General features: G+C 43.7%; 1 protein-coding gene across 5 annotated transcripts in view; it reads right to left on the minus strand.

The window, feature by feature from the left end:
* The window catches only part of nktr (natural killer cell triggering receptor), a 191,920-nt gene that overhangs the window by 13,516 nt on the left and 157,184 nt on the right, over positions 1–21,220 (minus strand). For all 5 annotated transcript variants that reach the window (XM_067968218.1, XM_067968237.1, XM_067968211.1 and 2 more), the window contains 4 exons: positions 20,779–20,866; positions 18,093–18,241; positions 14,508–17,474; positions 12,315–12,407 (listed from right to left, as the gene is read on the minus strand). In XM_067968218.1, the coding sequence (XP_067824319.1) occupies positions 12,315–12,407; positions 14,508–17,474; positions 18,093–18,241; positions 20,779–20,866 (3,297 nt within the window). The remainder of the gene's footprint in view (positions 1–12,314; positions 12,408–14,507; positions 17,475–18,092; positions 18,242–20,778; positions 20,867–21,220) is intronic.

Here is a 21,220-nt window from a genome sequence, read left to right on the forward strand (position 1 = left end):
TGACAGGGAGTCAGTGATAATTTTAAATGGATAACCTAACGAAAAAATAGCCGTTCCTTATTCACTTTATCAAAACCCTTTATAATTTTAGAAACTTCTATTAAATCTCCTCTTACTCTTCTCTGCTCCTGTATAAATTGTCCAAGCTGCTCCTCAAAACTATAGTTTCCCATCGTCGGCAACATCCGAATGACTCCACACTGTATGCTCTCTGTGGCTTTAATGACCTTTCTACAATGGGATGCCAAAATTCCATACAGTATTCTGTGCTCTAACCAATATTTTGAATAAATTTATTACTTCTTTATTCTTGTACTCGAAGCCCCTATTTACAAAATCCAAAGTGCGTGTGGTCTTTTTTATGGTTTTATCTACCTGTAGCTGCTCTTTCAGTGAATAGTGCATTTGCACCACAGGGTGTCTCTGTTCATCCACACCTTTCGGTGCCTTTCCAGCGAGCGTACACTTGCACTCCTGGTTTCTCCTCCCAAGTTGTATTACCTCCCACCTCTCCACATTAAACTGCACCTGCCGCCTGTCTGCCCATTCCACTAATCTCTCGATCTTCCTGACGTCTCTTACAGTCCTCCTCAGTTTGCCAAACCTCCTATTCTTTTGTCGTCAGCAAATTTTGAGATTGTGTTCCTTCTACCCATGTCCAAATTATCTATATATACACACCATGAAAAAGCGTGGACGCAGCACTGATCCTTGGGGTACATAACATTCAACCCTTCTCCAATCTGAGCAACACCCATTTACCCTAACCTCTCGTTTCCTGTCCATTTTTTAAAAATCCATGCTGCTACATTTCTCCAAATGCCATACACCTGAATTTTTCTAACAAACCTAGAGACACCTTATAGAAAGCCTCCTGAAAATCCATGCAAACAACAGCTACTGGATTCTCTTTATCTATCTAATTTAGTACTTCTTCAAAAAACGCTATTAAATTTATCAAACATGACTTGCCTTTAACAAATCCGTGCTGGCTGTTCTTTATAAACCCATGCATTTCCGAATGCTCTTTCATTTTATCTCGAATTAAGGATTCAAAGTGTTTGCTCACATCTGCCGTTAAACTATCTGGCTTATAATTACCTGGTTTATCCTTCCTTTCCTTCTTCAATAAAAGTGTTACATTGGCTACTCTCCAGTCCAACAGTGCAATTTTCATATTTAATGAAGATTGAAAAATTCTGGGTCTGGCCAGGGCCTTTGCTACCAGCCCTCTGACTCTGCTCATAAATAGATTGAATTCCTAATTGGAAGTTACTCAAGGTAAAAGATGGCTTATTTTCCATATTCTTTTCATACCATAAACCGATGGGCGCTCCAAAAACCATTCCTGTTTAAGGTGAGTGATAAAGGAAAACAGCAACAAGGTCTCTCGGGTGAATCAGGCTTGGACAAATGCTCCATGGGTAATACCGATGCCTTTTGGGATGACACATGATGATCCCGATGTTACGGCTATATTATTTTGGGATAACCTCTCTCGTCAAGGACACAATACTGAAGATGTCCTTCAGAAAATTCCAAGAGTGGGTTTCCTGGTTGGCACTTCACTTTTTTCCTCCCACCAGGACAGATTTGGTGGGAGGACAGCAGCCAGCACCACTTCCTCTTGTTGAATCTAGATGTGACCAGGATCAAAACCAACTGATTTTGACCATGCCAAGAAAATCACCCAAACCCCTCAGATTTAGATTCCCTGGTCCCCTACTCAGAACTGGTTCCGAATGGCATCAGACCAAAGATCAAACAGGTTTGTAATCAATACTGAGGAGGCTCCTCGTATTTACTCCCTGGCCATATTAGAAAGCACAGAACACTGTTTAAGCAGGTTCATTTTTCTTGGGCTGCTCCTGTGTACTCCTTGTTTAGATTACATTTTCTGGAACTCAAGGTGTTACTTCTGAGCAGAAATTCTAGAACATCCTTTCAGCCAGGATAGCCTTGCAAAAATAAACCTGCCACGTCAATGCCTTTTTAAAAAAAAACTCAGCCATAGCCATAGAATTGGACCCAGTACATCAGAGATGATCAAGGTGTCAGCCATAGCTCATGGGTAGCACTCTTGCCTCTGAGTCAGAGGGTTGAGGGTTCAAGCCTCACTCCGGAGCACATAATCTAGGCTGACGCTCCAGTGCAGTACTGAGGGAGTGCTGCACTGTCGGAGGTGCTGTCTTTCAGATGAGATGTTAAACCAAGGCCCCGTCGTTGCCCTCTCCGTTGGACGTAAAAGATCCCATGACACTATTCAAAGAGGGGGGAATTCTCTCCCTTGGCCAATATTTATCTCTTAACCAACATCACTAAAAAAACAGGATATCTGGTCATTGTCACACTGCTGTTTGTAGGACCTTACTGTGTGCAAATTGGCTGCCAGGAGGGGTTAATATTTATATTACACACATACACACAAATGGTAGACATGTGGAGTACGGTGTGAGGTAGCACAATGTAGACAAAAGGCCAAAAAAGGTAAGCAACACAGAGGTTGTAGGCAAAATCTGGCTTTTTTTTGAAGAAAGGGGCTTATTAAAAACATATTTCTTCTAATTTTCTGGATCCAGCAGGAACGCTATAGCCTGACTTTATATATTGATGCAATTTTTCTTTCAGTCCCAAGTGAGTGCACGTGACAAGGTTCTAATGTAGGTGTAAATGATTTCTAGCAAAAACCCAACATCTGAACAAACAGTAAAAGCTATTAAATTGCTTGGTGGAATCAGCTCTATAGGGATTATTGGCAAACCATTTCTGTGCTTTGCATTCGGTGCCAGCTTTTTTAAAAATAAAGGCAATGAATAAATAGCAGTCAGCAATCCAGGAGGGAAATGTCTGCAGAGCACTTTATGAATATGCAATAATTCTGAAGCAAGATGATAACTAATACTCCAGATAGTTCCAATAACATGGTTATAAAAAGAACACAATTAACTTCAACAATCTTTTTCATGGCAGAAGGTCCCATTTTTGATTCCTGGGCGTGTCAAGTTGGCTGACCTTAGTTCTGGCAGCAATTGGGGCTCACTACAATTGGCCTCCTTGGGTTAGGGGAAGGTGGGGGGTGGGGGGAGGAAAACAAAAAAAATCAGCAAAGATCTTTTGCTATCAGGTGACCTATGCTGGAAAGTGTGCGTTGGGCAAGGACAGGAACGGGCTTGGCTGAATGGCCCTCTGTGATCCAATTTCCTTCTAATAAACACTGTCCAGACGTGCACATGAAGATTGGCCATTTCCGTGAGGTACATGAGGATGCTGGCACCTACGGAACTGCACCCCAGCCAGAGTCAGCACCTCGGGGAGACAATTGAATCAAAAATCCATGTTTTGTTTTGAGAAATTTAGTCGCTGCTGATTTAAGAAATGCAAATAAAGAAATCTCGGCGCAGGCCGGGCGGGCGAGCGAGACGCAGAGAGGGCGGGCGGGCGAGCGAGACGCAGAGAGGGCGGGCGAGCGAGCGAGACGCAGAGAGGGCGCGAGGCGGAGAGCGAGGCCTTTCGTGAGACCTCATCTGGAGTACTGCGTACAGTTTTGGTCTCCTTATCTAAAGGCAGGATATACTTGCCTTGGAGGCGATGCAACGAAGGTTCACTAGATTAATTCCTGGGATGGGAGGATTGTCCTATGGTGAGTAGAATGGGCCTATACTCTGTGGAGTTTAGAAGAATGAGAGGTGATCTCATTGAAACATATAAGATTATGAGAGGGCTTGACAGGGTAGATGCTGAGAGGTTGTTTCCCCTGGCTGGAGAGTCTAGAACTAGGGGGCAATATAGCAGGATAAGGGGTCAAGACTGTGATGAGGAGGAATTTCTTCACTCAGAGGGTTGTGAATGTTTGGAATTCTCTGCCCCAGAAGGCTGTGGATGCTGAGTGATTGAATATATTCAAGGCTGAGATAGATAGATTTTTGGACTCTCGGGGAATCAAGGGAAATGGGAATCAGGCGGGAAAGTGGAGTTGAGGTTGATGATCAGCCATGACCTTATTTAACGGTGGAGCAGGCGCGAGGGGCCACATGGCCTACTCCTGCTCCTATTTCTTATGTTCATGAGACAGAGAGGGAAGGAGGGAGGAGAGGAGTCTCATTTTGATAGTTAATTGCAAATTTCAACTGCAATTTATAAAATGGAGGCAAAATTTTTTACCAACTCTCACACAGGACTGTGTTTAATGACAGAATAGCTGTTTACGGTATTTTTGCATATTTGAGGTGCCAAAGCGGTGCTTAAAAGCCATTATTAAATATAGACAATGAAGCAAGTTTATCTTTATAAAATATCATAAGTTTTTGAGAACAATGAAGGAGCTTTATTTTTTTTTTAAATATAAAACTAAAACCGCTGCACTGTTTTCAATACGTTATCAGAAATGAATGGTGATTTTCGAAAAATATGGAAGATAAGGAATTTTGGTATGATCTGGTGTTAGAGATGACTTTTGACCGGCACCAGGAAGTTCATCCTCCTACAGCATTCACCCGTCTATTTTATTTGCACTACAAACTACTGCCCTACTCCACACTCAGGGTGACAAGTAGATTTCAGTGTGCACCGACCGCCGGGGGGGGTGCGGGCCGGCACATGGAGGCGGCCAAGCTTCCTCCAAAGGGACGCTGCTGAAATCTACTTACAGGCCTGAAAGGTGTCAGACAGACCTTTTTCCATATACACTGGCATCTAGGTACTGGCTGCAGATGTTACACCATGCAGTTCGCACAATGCAATTTTTTTTTATTCGTTCATGGGATGTGGGTGTCGCTGGCAAAGCCAGCATTTATTGCCCATCCCTAATTGCCCTTGAGAAGGTGGTGGTGAGCCGCCTTCTTGAACCGCTGCAGTCCGTGTGGTGAAGGTTCTCCCACAGTGCTGTTAGGAAGGGGGTTCCAGGATTTTGATCCAGCGACAATGAAGGAACGGCGATATATTTCCAAGTCGGGATAGCGTTATGATTTGGAGGGGAACGTGCAGGTGGTGTTGTTCCCATGTGCCTGCTGCTCTTGTCCTTCTAGGTGGTAGAGGTCGTGGGTTTGGGAGGTGCTGTCGAAGAAGCCTTGGCGAGTTGCTGCACTGCATCCTGTGGATGGTACACACTGCAGCCACAGTGCGCCAGTGGTGAAGGGAGTGAATGTTTAAGGTGGTGGATGGGGTGCCAATCAAGCGGGCTGCTTTGTCCTGGATGGTGTCGAGTTTCTTGAGTGTTGTTGGAGCTGCACTCATCCAGGCAAGTGGAGAGTATTCCATCACACTCCTCACTTGTGCCTTGTAGATGGTGGAAAGGCTTTGGGGAGTCAGGAGTTGAGTCACTCACCGCAGAATACCCAGCCTCTGACCTGCTCTTGTAGCCACAGTATTTATATGGCTGGTCCAGTTAAGTTTCTGGTCAATGGTGACTCCAGGATGTTGATGGTGGGGGATTCGGTGATGGTAATGCCGTTGAATGTCATGGGGAGGTGGTTAGACACTCTCTTGTTGGAGATGGTCATTGCCTGGCACTTGTCTGGCACAAATGTTACTTGCCACTTTTCAGCCCAATCCTGGATGTTGTCCAGGTCTTGCTGCATGCGGGCACGGACTGCTTCATTATCTGAGGGGTTGCGGATGGAACTGAACACTGTGCAATCATCAGCGAACATCCCCATTTCTGACCTTATGATAGAGGGAAGGTCAATGATGAAGCAGCTGAAGATGGTTGCGCCTTGGACACTGCCCTGAGAAACTCCTGCAGCAATGTCCTGGGACTGAGATGATTGGCCTCCTACAACCACTACCACCTTCCTTTGTGCTACGTATGACTCCAGCCACTGGAGAGTTTTCCCCGATTCCCATTAACTTCAATTTTACTAGGGCTCCTTGGTGCCACACTTGGTCAAATGCTGCCTTGATGTCAAGGGCAGTCACTCTCACCTCACCTCTAGAATTCAGCTCTTTTGTCCATGTTTGGACCAAGGCTGTAATGAGGCTTGGAGCCGAGTGGTCCTGGCGGAACCCAAACTGAGCATCGGTGAGCAGGTTATTGGTGAGTAAGTCGTCATCATCGTTGGGTCAAAATCCTGGAACTCCCTACCTAACAGTACTGTGGAAGAACCTTCACCACACGGACTGCAGCGGTTCAAGAAGGCGGCTCACCACCACCTTCTCAAGGGCAATTAGGAATGGGCAATAAATGCTGGCCTTGCCAGCGATGCCCGCATCCCATGAACGAATAAAAAAAGTGCCGCTTATAGGAACATAGGAACAGGAGTAGGCCATTCAGCCCCTCGTGCCTGCTCCGCCATTTGATAAGATCAAGGCTGATCTGTGATCTAGCTCCATATACCTGCCTTTGGCCCATATCCCTTACTACCTTTGGTTGCCAAAAAGCTATCTATCTCAGATTTAAATTTAGCAATTGAGCTAGCATCAATTGCCGTTTGTGGAAGAGAGTTCCAAACTTCTACCACCCTTTGTGTGTAGAAATGTTTTCTAATCTCGCTCCTGAAAGGTCTGGCTCTAATTTTTAGACTGTGCCCCCTACTCCTAAAATCCCCAACCAGCGGCAATAGTTTCTCTCTATCCACCCTATCTGTTCCCCTTAATATCTTATAAACTTCGATCAGATCACCCCATAACCTTCGAAACTCCAGAGAATACAACCCCAATTTGTGTAATCTCTCCTCGTAACTTAACCCTTGAAGTCCGGGTATCATACCTATGCTGTACTCCCTCCAAGGCCAAGATGTCCTTTCGAAGGTGCGGTGCCTAGAACTGCTCACAGTACTCCAGATGCGGTCTAACCAGGGTTTTGTATAGCTGCAGCATAACTTCTGCCCCCTTGTACTCTAGTCTTCTAGATATAAAGGCCAACATCCCATTTGCCTTCTTCATTATTTTCTGCACCTGTTCATGACACTTCAATGATTTATGTACCTGAACCCCTAAGTCCCTTTGGACATCCACTGTTTTTAACTTTTTACCATTTAGAAAGTACCCTGTTCTATCCTTTTTTTGATCCAAAGTGGATAACCTCGCATTTGTCTACATTGAATTCCATTTGCCACAGTTTTGCCTATTCACCTAATCTATCAATATCGCTTTGTAATTTTATGTTTGATAGCACTGTCGACGACACTTTCCATCACTTTGCTGATGATTGAGAGTAGACTGATGGGGCGTTATTTGGCCAGATCGGAATTGTCCTCTTTTTGTTGACAGGACATACCTGGGCAATTTTCCACATTGTCGGGTAGATGCCAGTGTTGTAGCTGTACTGGAACAGTTTGGCTGGAGGCACGGCTAGTTCTGGGGCACAAGTCTTCAGCACTAGAGCCAGGATGCTGTCAGGGCCCATAGCCTTTGTTGTATCCAGTGCACTCAGCCATTTCTTGATATCATGTGGAGTGAATCGAATTGGCTGAAGACTGGCTTCTGTGATGGTGGGGATATTGGGAGGAGGCGAATGCAAATCCAGTGCCAAATCACAATTTTCTACAGATTTGGCAAGTAAAGGCACAATTTTCAATTATGTTATGAACTTTGACGCTGGATTTATTTATTATTGAGTCTTGGGATGAGGGCGTCACTGGCAAGACTGGCATTTATTGCCCATCACTCGTATAACTCAGTGGCTTACTAGTCCACTTCAGAGGGCAGTTAAGAGTCAACCACATTGGTGTGGGATTGGAATCACATCGATCATAGTAGGTACAACAGAGGAGGAGGCCATTCGGCCCATTGTGCTTGTGCCAGCTCTTTGAAATAGCTATCCAATTAGTCCCATTCCCCTGCTCTTTCCCCATAGCCCTGTCAATTTTTTCCCTTCAAGTATTTATCCAATTGCCTTTTAAAAGTTACTACTGAATTTTCTTCCACCACCCTTTCAGGCAGTACATTCCAGATCATTACAACTCGCTACGTAAAAAAATGTTTCCTCATGTCTCCTCTGGCTCTTTTGTCGATCACCTTAAATCTGTGTCCTCTGGTTACCGACCCTTCTGCCAACGGAAACTGTTTCTCCTTATTTACTCTATCAAAACCGTTCATGATTTTGAGCACCTCTACAAAGTCTCCCCTTAATCTTCTCTGTTCTAAAGGAGAACAACCCCAGCTTCTCCAATTTCTCGACACAGCTGAAATCCCTCATCACTGGTACCATTCTAGTAAATCTCTTCTGCACCCTCGCTAAGGCCTTGACATTCTTCCTAAAATATGATGCCCTGAATTGAACACAATACTCCAGCTGTGGCCTAACCAGTATTTTATAAAGGTTTAGCATAGCTTCCTTGCTTTTGCAGTCTATGCCTCTATTAATAAAGCCCAGGATCCCATAATGCCGTTTTAACAGCCTTCTCAACTTATCCTGTCACCTTCAAAGATTTGTGTATGTGCACCCCCAGGTGTCTCTGTTCCTGCACCCCCTTTAAAATTGTACCATTTTGTTTATATTGCCTCTCCTCATTCTTCCTACCAAAATGCATCACTTCACACTTCTCTGCATTAAGTTTCATCTGCCATGTGTCTGCGCATTTCACCAGTCTCTCCATGTCCTTCTGAAGTCTGTTACTATCCTCCACAATGTTTACTACATTTCCGAGTCTCGTTTCATCTGCAAATTTAGAAATTATACCCTCTGTACCCAAGTCCAGGTCATTAATTTACATCAAAAAGAGCAGCAGTCCTAATACTGATTCCCATACTCTCTTTGCCCCTCTTATTCCCTTTTTTAGATCTCCTCTGTACTTTCTGTATTCAGCTTGGTTCTCTACTGCATTCTGAACTGTACATTTGTCATAAGTAGACCATACGGCCCCTCGAGCCTGCTCCGCCATTCAACAAGATCATGGCTGAACTTCCACCTCAACTCCACTTTCCCGCCCATCCCCATATCCCTTGATTCCCTTAGTGTCCAAATATCCATTGATCCTTTTCTGTTTCATTTTAATCTCTATATCTTTAGTCATCCAGGGAGCTCTAGCTTTGGATGCCCTTCCTTTCCCCCCTTAAGGAATGTGTCCACTCTGTACCCGAACCAACTCCTCCTTGAATGCCTCCCACTGTTCAATTACTGTTTTGCCTGCCAATTTGTGATTCCAATCCACCTGGGCAAAATCCCCTTTTAACTCACTGAGATTAGCCCTCCTCCAGTTAAGTATTTTCACATTTGGTTGTTCAGTGTCCCTTTCCGTAACTATTCTAAACCTAATGACATGATCTCTGTACCCCAAATGCTCCCCCACTGAAACATGCGTTAGGCCAGGCAGGTAAGGAAGGCAGGTTTCCTTCCCTAAAGGACATTAGTGAACCAGTTGGGTTTTTAACGACAATCCGACAGCTTCATGGTCACTGATATCAGCTTTTTATTTCCAGATGTTTTGAACTGAATTCAAATTCTCAAACTGCCAAGGTAGGATTTGAACTCGTGTTTTCTGGATTACTAGTCCTGTACCCATTATGTCAACACCAGCATGAATTCAGCACCACACAAGCCTGCTATAATGCTATCAGCATAATTTTGGTGCCAAATGTGTATAAGCCTCTACCTCTTTGATGGGTTCTATGATAGAAAATTGGAAACAGAATCATTGAATATTACAGCACACAAACAGGCTATTCGTCCTATCAAATCTGTGCTGGTTTGTTTCGCCACATGAGCCACCTATTCTAATCTCTGTCTCCTGCTCGCTCTCCATACCTTCTAATATTCCTCTTTTTAGAACAATTATTTAATTCCCTTTTAAAAGAATTCATTATGGACTCTGCTTCACCAACAGTTTGCAGTGTATAATGCCACATTCTGTGTACAGATTTTTTTTCTAACCTCCCCTTTAATTCTTTTTATGATTATCTTAAATTTATGCCCTCTCATTACTATTTTGCCAACAGAAAGGAACCAACCTATGGCTATTTACTGTATCATAATCCTTCATCATCTTGAAGACCTCTAGCAGGTCACCCCTTAAGCTGAGCTCCAACTTCTCAAATCTTGATTCGTAACTGCAACCCCTCATCCCTGGCCACATTCTAGTGAGCCTACACTGAACTTCTTCTATTGCTTTTATATCGTTCCTATAATGGGTCAAAACGGTACAAAATTCTCTAACAACAACCTAACTACGGTCTTGTACAAAATCAGCATTACCTATTTGTTATTGCATTCGGTGCCTCTCAATACAAAACAACAACTTGCATTTATATAGCACGTCTCAAGGTGCTTCACAGGAGCGTTATCAAACAAAATTTGACACCGTGCCACATAAGGAGATATTAGGACAGGTGACTAAAAGCTTGGTCAAAAGAAGTAGGTTTTAAGGAGCATCTTAAAGGAGGAGAGAGAGGTGGAAGGTTTAGGGAGGGAATTCCAGAGCTTAGGGCTTAGGCAGCTGAAGGCACGGCCACCAATGGTGGAGAGATTAAAATCGGGGATGTGCAAGAGGCAAGAACTGGAGGAATGCAGAAATCTTGGAGGGTTGTAGGGCTAGAGGAGGTTACAGAGATAGGGAGGGGCGAGGCCATGGACAGATTTGAAAACAAGGATGTGAATTTTAAAATCCCGGACCGGGAGCCAATGTAGGCCAGAGAGCACAGGGGTGATGGGAGAACAGGACTTGGTGCAAGTTAGGATATGGGCAGCAGAATTTTGGATGAGCTGAAGTTTATGGAGGGTGGAAGATGGGAGGCCAGCCAGGACAGCATTGGAATAGTCCAGTCTGGAGGTAACGAAGGCATGGATAAGGATTTCAGCAGCAGATGAGCTGAGGCAGGGGTGGAGATGGGCGATGTTACGGAGGTGGAATGAGGCGATCTTGGTGATGGAGAGGATATGGGGTTGAAAAATCATCTCAGGGTCAAATAGGACGCCAAGGTTGTGAACGGTCTGGTTCAGCTCAGACAGTGGTCAGGGAGAGGGAACGGAATTTGCGGCGGGGACCAAAGGCAATGGCTCAACAGCTTGCTGGGGGAAGTGAGTTCCAGATTTCCACTACTCTTTGTGTGAAGAAGTGCTTTCTGACATCACCCCGTAACAGCCTAGCTCTAATTTTAAGATTATACCCCCTTGTTCTGGACTCCCCCACTAGAGGAAATAGTTTCTTTATGTCTACCATATTAACTCCTTTAATCATCTTAAATACTTCAATTAGATCACCCCTTAATCTTCTATACTCAAGGGAATACAAGCCTAGTCTATGCAAACTGTCCTCATAATTTAATCCTTTTAGCCCTGGTGTCATTCTGGTGAACTTTCGCTGTACCACCTCCAAGGCCAATATATCCTTCCTAAGGTGCAGTGCCCAGAACTGGACTCAGTACTCAGGACGGAGTCTAACCAGAGATTTATATAACTGTAACCAATAACTGCATTCCAAGATGCATTTTTCACATTTTTCGACATCGTTCTGCAGTTTGGTGCCGTGCCGGCTCTACATGTCACAGGCCAAATTTCAGGCATGCTAAGCAGGGGGAAGAGGCTGTCATTACTGTTAAAATTCAATTAGATCATGGCTGATCTGAACTTCAACTCCATTTACTTGCTGTAGCTCCATACCCCTTGATACCTTTACCTAACAAAAATCTATCGATCTCAGTCCCCCAGCAACCACAATCTTTTGGAGGAAGAGATTCCAGATTTCTACTACCCTTTGTGTATACATTCAGATTTTCCTCCTAATTGGCTTGGCTCTAATTTTAAGAATATGTCCCCTTGTTCTTGATTTCTCCCCATGAGAGGAAATAGTTTCTCCGTATCTACTCTGTCAAATCCTTTTAAACATTTTAAATACATCATATCACCTGGTAATCTTCTATAATCAACGGAATACATGCCAAGTTTATGCAATCTGTCCTTATAATGTATCCCGCTAAGCCCCGGTATCATCCTGGTGAATGTGCGCTGCATCCCCTCCAGTGCCAATATATCCCTCCATAAGTGCGGTGCTCAAAACTGAACATAGTACTCCAGATGGGATCTGATCAAGGCTCTATACAACTGAAGCATAACTTCCTCCCCTTTGTAATCCACGATGATCCCTTTTGTCACAGAGACCAGAATGTACACAGTACTCCAGTTTCAGTCTGACCAGGACACTATATAGCTTCAGAATGACTTCTGAGGATTTGCACTCAACACAGAAACGTTCTAAAACACTTATTATTTTCAAATCACCATTCAATTCTGTCATCGGTTACAATAAAGTAGCACTCTAATAGGGAAGCACTAAGTAACAAGCACCCGTTATTAAAATGGTCAAGTGTGCCACTGTACAGTAATGGCACTCAGTAAATTAAAAATCAACGCCACTAATAAGGATCATTTGAAATCAAGTTACCTATGGCTTCTATAGCTTCTGTAAGAGCTGCTATGACTCGAGTGATCTCTGCTGTGCCTTCGCCTGCTTCGACTTCTGCTGTAACTCCGTGACCTAGAATTAATCACAGTACAGCATGAATAGTTTCAAATAACATGACAGGAATGTTTTCAGTCACTGTCGGTTTCATGATTCTGCAGTCTCAACTGCCCACTGGGTAGCAAAACCCCTTGCTTCTGTGATAAGGTAAAATAAAGCTATTTGTAGTATACAGCAACTGGATGCGTGCATTCCTGAAAATCACAAAGGACTTCCTAGATCCTAAATCAGTTAAGGGTGATGCTGATAAGAAAAAGGAGGGGGGGGGGGGGGGGGAGGGCTGGGGGAAAAGGGAGAAAGAACAGGGAGAGAAAGAAGTTGCATTTACATTGCACTTTTTACATCCTCAGGATGGTCCAAACTTTTTCAGAGCCAATGATTTAATTTTGAAGTGTAGTCATGGTTGTTTTCTAGGCAAATGTGGTAGCCAAATTTGTCCACAGCAATATCCCACAAAACAGCAATGAGATAAATGATCAGTTAATCTGTTTTGGCGATGCTGGTTGAGGGATGAATGTTAGCCAGGACACTAGGAGAACTTCCTGACTTTCCGAGTGGCCAGGATTGTGGACAGCCTTGCGGGTTGATACCAAGGAGTATCAGCGGTGGTAGTTCGCACTGCCTAGTGGGGTTTTGGTTGTGTCGGCAGGACTTTGACGGCTACCTTGTCCATGTGGGGTAGTGCTTCAGTGGAAGTTGACGCGCCAGGCAGGTGCTAGCAGTGGGCCAGGAGCAGGGACCAAATGTCAAAGAACATCAGTTCAGTTTCCTTTAAAGTTTCAAATCACTGCTTTTCTTCCCTAATACTGTGGGGAGTAGTCAAATGGCTTTAACTCAATTAAGAAAACCACCCTTTGGCAGGGTTTTACAAGAGAATCAGTTGCAGAATTTGGGGGATTATATGGTCACGTTTTAATACAAGTCAACTGAACAAATTAATCCTGATAGCAGTAAGGGACTCTACACAGAAAGGGAAAAAGGATAATAACATTAGTTCTGTGATGGATACCCACATTACAATTACCTCTAGGTTATGCAGATACTGTGTCGAGCTTTAAGCATCGACGTTAGATGAAGAGGGATGGGAGGAGGCTCGTGTGGAGCATAAACACCGGTATGGATCAGTTCAGCCAAATGGCCTGTTTCGGTGCTGTAAATTCTATGATTCAGCAGCAGACTTCTCTTAAGGAAGATCAAGTATTGAGAACAGTTTGAAACTACTGTACCTAAACTTTTTGTTGCAGGCTGGATTCCAATGTCACTTCCCCCTATATAACGTAACTAACTTTTGGATTTTGCAGATAAACAATTCTTTCCACCATCGACTAGTCGGGAAAGCCAATGCTGGATTGTAATTTACAATGGAGATAAAAAGAAAAACTGAGCGCGCTTGAAATACACAACAGGTGCTGGCTGACTTGCCGTGTACTTCCAACCTTTCCTGTTTTTATTTCAGTAATTTAAGGCAGTGGTACAGGTACTCAAGTGTAGTTATTGCGATGTCAGTCAGCACGGTTCCCATCTCCAGGAAGCTGAATGACTAAATATGGTCCCTGCAGCAATTTGGAACTGCAGCATTCCTTTGCATGTACTCGTCAATAGTTAGTGGTAGGGAGATTTAAAAATAAAGTCAGCACATTAGACTTGGTTCCCCTCCAATAGATGCCAGAGCCCTGTAGACAACTGTGGCTGAGCAATCTGCAGGGCACAGCCAAGATACCACCAGGTCTCAAGAGTTGGGAGCTATCAGTAACGGTGAAGAATTTGAGCTTCCTCTCACTGGAATATGGGACTTTTGAAATAACCTAATAAGTTTTCAAAATTATGAAGGGGGTTGATAAAAGTTTATGACGAGCAGGAAGACTGACAGACTTGCATTTATATAAAACTTTACCGCGTCTCTCCGAAACATCCCAATTTCTCACTGAAAACTAGGAGAGAGCTGTTACGACATCAATGTGCTTTTTGGTGGTAGAGATTATCGGGGGGGGGGGGGGGGTGTTATTATTAAAAATGAACAACATTATCTGTTAACTACAAGATGAAAACCATTAAAAAAAAATTATAATCATTAACACTTAAATACAATCTGATGTCTGCATGGACTATACTTACCTGTAAGAAGAGCTGTAACTTCTTGACCGACTCCTTGATCTACTGCTTGACCGGGATCTTGTTCGGGAATGCGTTCTGTCTCTTGAACTGGATCTGTAGTGGTCGCGCGAGGTACTTCGACTTCGAGACCTGCTATTGCTATCTCTGGACGGCGAGTCTTCTTCACTCGAGGTTTCTTGGTTTCTCTGCCTTTGGTTCAATCGCGCTGTCCGCCGAACTTCGTCAAAGAGAGAGCCCGGCTTGACTTTATTTTTGCTTTTAATTTCTATTTTCAGTCCCTGGGGTTTGTTATCGGATTCGGCAGCCTCTACTTTAACCTCCGTATTAACTACAGGGCTGGCTGTTGGTACACTCGGCAAAACCTTCAAAGGTTTCCACTTGTTACTATCGGTTAGGTCATTTTCTGCCTTTGTGCCACTTTCTGTTGCACTCCCATTGACGTCGGATGGTTGGACCGCTTCAGCACCATTTTTCTCACTCTTATTCTGATCAGCTTTCTCTGCTGAGGAGCCCCTTTCGGATTTGATTCCAGCGCCCTTTGCTCCTTTGGAATCTCCAGCTTCAGAAACAGACGCTTCTTTTTCACTGCCTTTCTGCGTTGCCGAGACGGAATTGCACTTCTCTGGGGTGGAGCTCCGAGTGTTTTGGTGCGGCGGCTTGGGTTTTTCTGCCGCTCCTGGTGATTTTGCTTCAGCCTTTGCCGAATCCGTCTTCTTCTGTTTTGGCGGGGATTCCCCTCCCCGTTTGAGACCCGAGGCACTTGTAGGCGATTCACGCGGTTCTGCGTGCTCTTTGACTGGGTGGCTGACCTTAACTGAAGCAGCGCAATTTACTACACTGCTTTCAGCATCATTCCTTCCCACACTGGGTGGTGTATTCCTGGCCTTAGATTTACCGTCACTTGCACCAGGCCCGTCAGCTCTCGTCTCTTCTTCCTCCTCTTCCCCAAACTCCAGAGGGGGTTGCCAATGGAATTTCTCCTTTGTTTTTTGCACCTTTTTGACTTTTTTCTTTTCGCTTTTCTTTTTGAACTTGGTACTCTTGGATTTTGACTTTTTCTTACTTTTAAGCTTGTGTTTTACCTTCTTCTTTCGCCTCTTCTCATTCTCGCTTGCTGAGCTTGAAGAACTACTGGAAACGGAGGACCTTCTCGCCGACTGTTTTCTGCCACCTGCTTCTGAGCCGGATGATGCAGAAGACTTAGCACTACACACCTCAGATCTGGAGTTCTCTCTTCTACTGGACGTCTTCCCTTCAGTCTCACCGACATCAGATTTCTGTACCACTTCTCCCTCCTCCGAGGTGGACCCAGACTGTACTTTACTGCTTTTACTCTGTTCCGTTTCAGACTCTGTCTCAGATTTCAACCTTGCTCTCTTGTGAACTTTCTTTGTAGTTTCCTCGTCTTTACTGCAAGATCCTGAGGAGGATTTCCTTTCAGAGGATTTGTTCCTTGCAGATTTCTTCCTTGGCCGCTGTACGTGATCATTGGATGAGCTGGACTTCACATTTGGTTGTTCCTTGGTAGAACTTTTGCTGGGACGGTCACATTTCTCCTCTGCTTTTCTTCTACTGTGGTGTTTTTTGTGAGATTCTGACTGAGAGTTTGACACATCGTGTCTCTTTGATTCAGTTTTTCCCTTTTCTCTCTCATACCCATCCGAGTCACTCTCACTGGAGCAGTGCGAGGATGACACACTCTGCTCCATGCTTTCGTTTTTCTTTCCAGTGTGCCTTCCAGTGTCACGTTCTTTGTTTGCATGGTTGGCTGCAGAGATTGCTTTCTGATCTTTATCGTGTTTATTAGAAACAGAATTCTTCTTTCGAACGTTTTCGTACTTCTCTTCATTGCTAGCTACACACGCCTCTTCAGATTCATGTGAATGACTGGATGATTTGGAGTAGGAGGATTCATGGTAGGGGGATTTAGTTGGCGACCGTGACCTTGAACTAGACCGACTCCTTGACCTGGAATAGGACCGACTCCTTGACCTGGAACTAAACCCTCTGCTCCTTGAACTCCTCTGATAGCCTGAGGTCGAACTTCGCTCACTGTCATGGTCAGAGTTGTAATGCCTTCTAGTATCTGAATTTCGGTGCTGTTTTCGTAAAGATGGAGATAGGTCATCCTCCCTAGAACATTTTGAATCTCTACTGCTCAATGTAGGTGTTGTTTCACTTAATTTTGCCTGGGCTTCCTGGATCCGAACATAAGAAGGCTTCCAAGGCTTCTGACCTGGTCTCCATCTTGAGGGTGGAGGACTCTCGCTTAAAGGAACTGCAGGAACAGCTTCGACCGTAGCAGTGTGTGTTACAATTTTTTCATTTTCCTTCGCAGCTATCCTTGAAGTTTCGAGTTTCTTTTGGTTTAGATCGTCAAAGTGTGCTCTGGTATTTCTCCTCCTTCCGTGCTTGGATTTGGAGCTAGATCTAGACGTGGATCTACTTCTCGATGATGATACAGAGCTTGAACTACACCTGGATCTGGACCTGGACCTGGACCTGGACCTAGACCTGGATCTGGATCTGGACCTAGATCTGGACCTTTCGTTGGATCGAGACCTAGATTTTGATCTTGAATAGGACCGAGAAGCTGTACTGGCTGAAGAAGATTGATGTCTAGAAGACCCAGACCACACTCTTTCTGAAGAGTGTCTTGAAGAAGCGGACGATAGAGATTTCTTTTCATGCTCATGAGAAGACTTTGTCCTATAGCTTGATGAGCGCGCAGATTCTGGAGGTACAGAGATCTCCTTTGTTTTATGTTTGTGGACTTTATGCCTTCTGGAATGTTTCTGCTTCTTGGATTTTTTCTTAGCTTTGGTTTTTCTCCTCTCCTTTTTAGATCTCTTATAGCGGCTAGATTTCCGCCTGCTGCGATCGTCTGAGTAATACCCATCGTGAGACCAGGACCGTGACCATGGCGAAGCAGATCTGTCACTCCACCGATGTGACTCTGACTTCAATCTGCAGATCAGAAGAAATAAAGCTTAACTGGTGGTAAAGTAGGCAATCTAGAGTCAACACTGAATTGAATAAAGATAAAATTCCATTTCTTATTAGTTATTCCTAAGTACAGAACATTTTTACTAGGCAAAGTGACATTCTCCAACAAATACCAACAAATGTTTGCCCACCAAGAATGCACGATTCCAATTTTCCCTCACCTGTGCTTTGTGATTCTAGGTGAAATGCATTTCCTTTTTGAGTGTCTTTTATGGAATTTACTCATTCTGAACTCAGAAATCAGAGAAGTGCAGTTTATAATACCACAAATTCACAGTGTGATCAAATTGAATGTTTGCATATCCTATTTTGCTTGGTTCAGCTCTTTAAACAAAATCTTAGAATAGTTATAAAGTTAGATTATTTGCATAAAGGTTACATATCAAAAGCATGTGCACTGCAGCAAAGCAGAATACTGCGAAGTATGCAACAGGCAGATAGCAGATTCTCTGTGGAATTTTAGCTTGACTGATGAATATTACTCTGAATTACAGGTTCTCAGAAACAGTGCACTCGACATGTTAGACTAGATACCAAACTTGTTTTTAATATAAAAATCCCATCTTATAGAGTTCATACTTGTCTCCTTTAGTCCATTTCTCTAAGCTGGCGGCTCGGTACGTTCTAACTCGCTGCATTTCTTCCTTCCAGTGAGGTGGTGTTTCACTGCTCTCCTCGTCCAGCTCTGATTCTGAGTGTGATCTGGATTTTGATGGAGTGCGATAGCGCTAACCCAGGAAAAGGAAAAAGGAACAAAAAAAATGAAATACAATTTCTCAATTCTTTGGGGCCTGGAAGGACAATTCTGCACATTCGAATTTGAACCCCTTCCCCTTTCTAATTCCTCTACCTGCCGTCCTGCTCAACAGATTGGGTCCACACTACAGAACACAGAAATTTCTAGCAGAACACATTCCCTAATTTATTTCCTTTTCTTTGAAGAACTCAACACACTCTGGCGCACAGCTGCACAGGTGCTGGCAATCCTCCTGTACCTCACGTAAGTGGCTAACTTGGATAATAAGAGTCTAAACGGGATAAAGGAGCAATGTGATCTGGGGGTACTGTTACACAAATCACTAAAAGTAGCGATGCAGTTTAATAAGGCCATAAAAAAGGTAAATCAAACACTGGGGTTCATTTCTAGAGGGATAGAATTGAAAAGCAAAGAAGTTACGTTTAACTTGTATAGAACCTTGGTTGTACCACACTTGGAGTACTGTGAACAGTTCTGGTCTCCATATTATAAAAAGGATATAGAGGAACTGGAGAGGGTGCAAAAAAGAGTTCTGATATCATCCTTGTGAATGAGAGGATATCCTTATCAGGAAAGGCTGAATGGGCTGGGGCTCTTTTCTCTAGAAAAGAGAAGGCTGAGGGGTGACCTGATAGGGTTCGATAGGGTAGACATAGAAAACTAGAGGTCATAATATAAAAGTCACTAATAAATCCAATAGGTAATTCAGGAGAAAGTTCTTTACTCAGAGTGCGGTATAGCATAGATGCATTTAAGGGGACGCTAGATAAACACATGAGGGAGAAAGGAATAGAAGGGTATCCTGATAGGATTAAATGAAGTAGGGAGGAAGGAGGATCCTGTGGAGAAAAAACGCCAGCAGAGACCAGCTGGGCCGAATGGCCTGTTTCTGTGCTGTAATTTCACTTAGCTTTGTGAGCCCATTGAGTGTTGGCATGGTATTCTACAGTGTGGGGGAGGGGGGAGGGGGAAGGGTAAGGCAATATTGCGGAGACCGATTTTGTCCTTGGACAATGTCCACTGAAGGACAATTCACAGCATAAGTCAGTGGACAGCAAAATCCTTGGCTGATTCTCCTCCATCTCAAGATTAAGGCCACCTGTAATTCCCCTGCTACCATGCCAGCTAAATTCAGCACAGACTGAAGATTGAACTGGAGACTGTCTTGACTGCAGGGCTCAGTATGACACCAGATGATGCATTATGCTGGCAGTCCTCTGGCGCTGCATCTAAATGTGCATTGTTCACGTGTGAATTTAGACAGCGAGTGTCAGCCGACTATTCCACAGACATTCATGCTTTTTATATTTTTGGTCAGCTGGGGAATATGACACAGGCAGGAGCCTATCAACTTGCTTAAGAATTCCACTTAAGTAGCATTTCCATTTGCCTACTGCAGATTGCACCCTTTCACCCTATAAGGACACACCACAATTATCTAAGTCCAAAGAAATTAGGTACAGGTTGGCAAGAGCCAAGGCTTAGGGATCTGTGTGGTGGTAGTGCTGAAGTTTAACTGGCTAAAACCACTCAGTGTACCAGAACAAAACATTGCTAAGCTCCCCATTATTTTGCCTAGCAATAGCTTGTAGGGTTACCTGGTGCCAAGTGGGAAGAATCCCAGCCCCCAGTGATGGGTCAACTTTCCATCAATGAGCTAGCCAGACTGGCTAATCGGCCAACAGTGCTCTGGAGTACGCTGCAGAACTACATAGCTCAGTTATTGGAATATAGAATCTGCCACAGAGGTTCAACTCTATTTCAATCTGCCACTGTTAGGTACGTAAGTTTGAAGCCAACTCAAGCCAAAGGGACCCTGCTTGCCTCCTCTTCAAGGAGGATAGTCAGTTGGTCATTAATGGGACCTACACATACAATTTCCAAGAGAAGGTATTGATGGCTCAGTACCACACCACACACAGCCACCAGGACAGCTCTAGTCAATATGAATTATGAATAATACATGCTTTCCTTTTGAGTCTGCTTACTCAATAGTAAAATATTTCTAGATACCAAAACATAATTTGGAATACAATAAAGGACAGCAATCTTTGTGAGGGGGCAAACATTGAACTTTTCCCTCCAATATTGCAGTCAATGATGGCTTTAAGGACCTTCATTTATATAAGCACAAAACATTTTTAAAAAAAGAGAAATCTAGGTGAAGAATCCAACGCCCAAATAGTAAGACATCACCAATGTTTGAAAGAGTCAGAGAGGAGGCAGATAACAAAATAAGGGTTAGGTGATATTAAGCATAAAACCTTTTAGATTGTAGGAAGAAGTACAGACTTGGAAGTAAGTTTTGAGATGGTGGAAAAGAATGAGTTGACATGGGAATGGGAGGTGGTGTGATGTTTTCAAACAGTGAGGATGCAGGAACGAGATAGAGCAACGGCACTTTTGGAGTTTAGAAGAAAGATTTCAGAAAAAGCAATACGCTCTTTGAGGGCCAAAAGCATCAGAGAAGGGAAAACAAGTGGCAGGATGATAAATGTAAATGCGTACCATTGTGCCTCTGCCTTTAATTTTACGTCCCGATTTTGACACCACTGGTTTCTGCTCAATAAGAGTTGAAGGTGCTTCCTGAAGTTTTCTGCAAGGGAGGAAAAAGAGAGCTGAAATTTGAATCTAAAATGATGAAAATTAAATGAAAATTCTCTACACTGTGCAATTCCACATACTTCAAAAATGTAAGTGAAAAACAAGTCAAGAATTATCCGTAGGTACTTAATCTAGCCTTTATAAAATGGATCCCAAGCATTTTTTGTTATTCAAACACGGAAATGATGCCGGTAAACTCTGGGAAAAAGATGTCCTCTGTCACTGTTGAACTATTTTGTCACATAAAAAAGATTGTAAAGACTTTGTTATTTTTAGCAAGCCCTACGTAAACTCTTCACCTAGGCCGCACCAACTTTTCCAATGATAAAGAACAAACCTGCATTTA

This window comes from Heptranchias perlo, chromosome 2 (assembly GCF_035084215.1).
Source record: "Heptranchias perlo isolate sHepPer1 chromosome 2, sHepPer1.hap1, whole genome shotgun sequence".
In the NCBI taxonomy this organism is placed as follows: Eukaryota; Metazoa; Chordata; class Chondrichthyes; order Hexanchiformes; family Hexanchidae; genus Heptranchias; species Heptranchias perlo.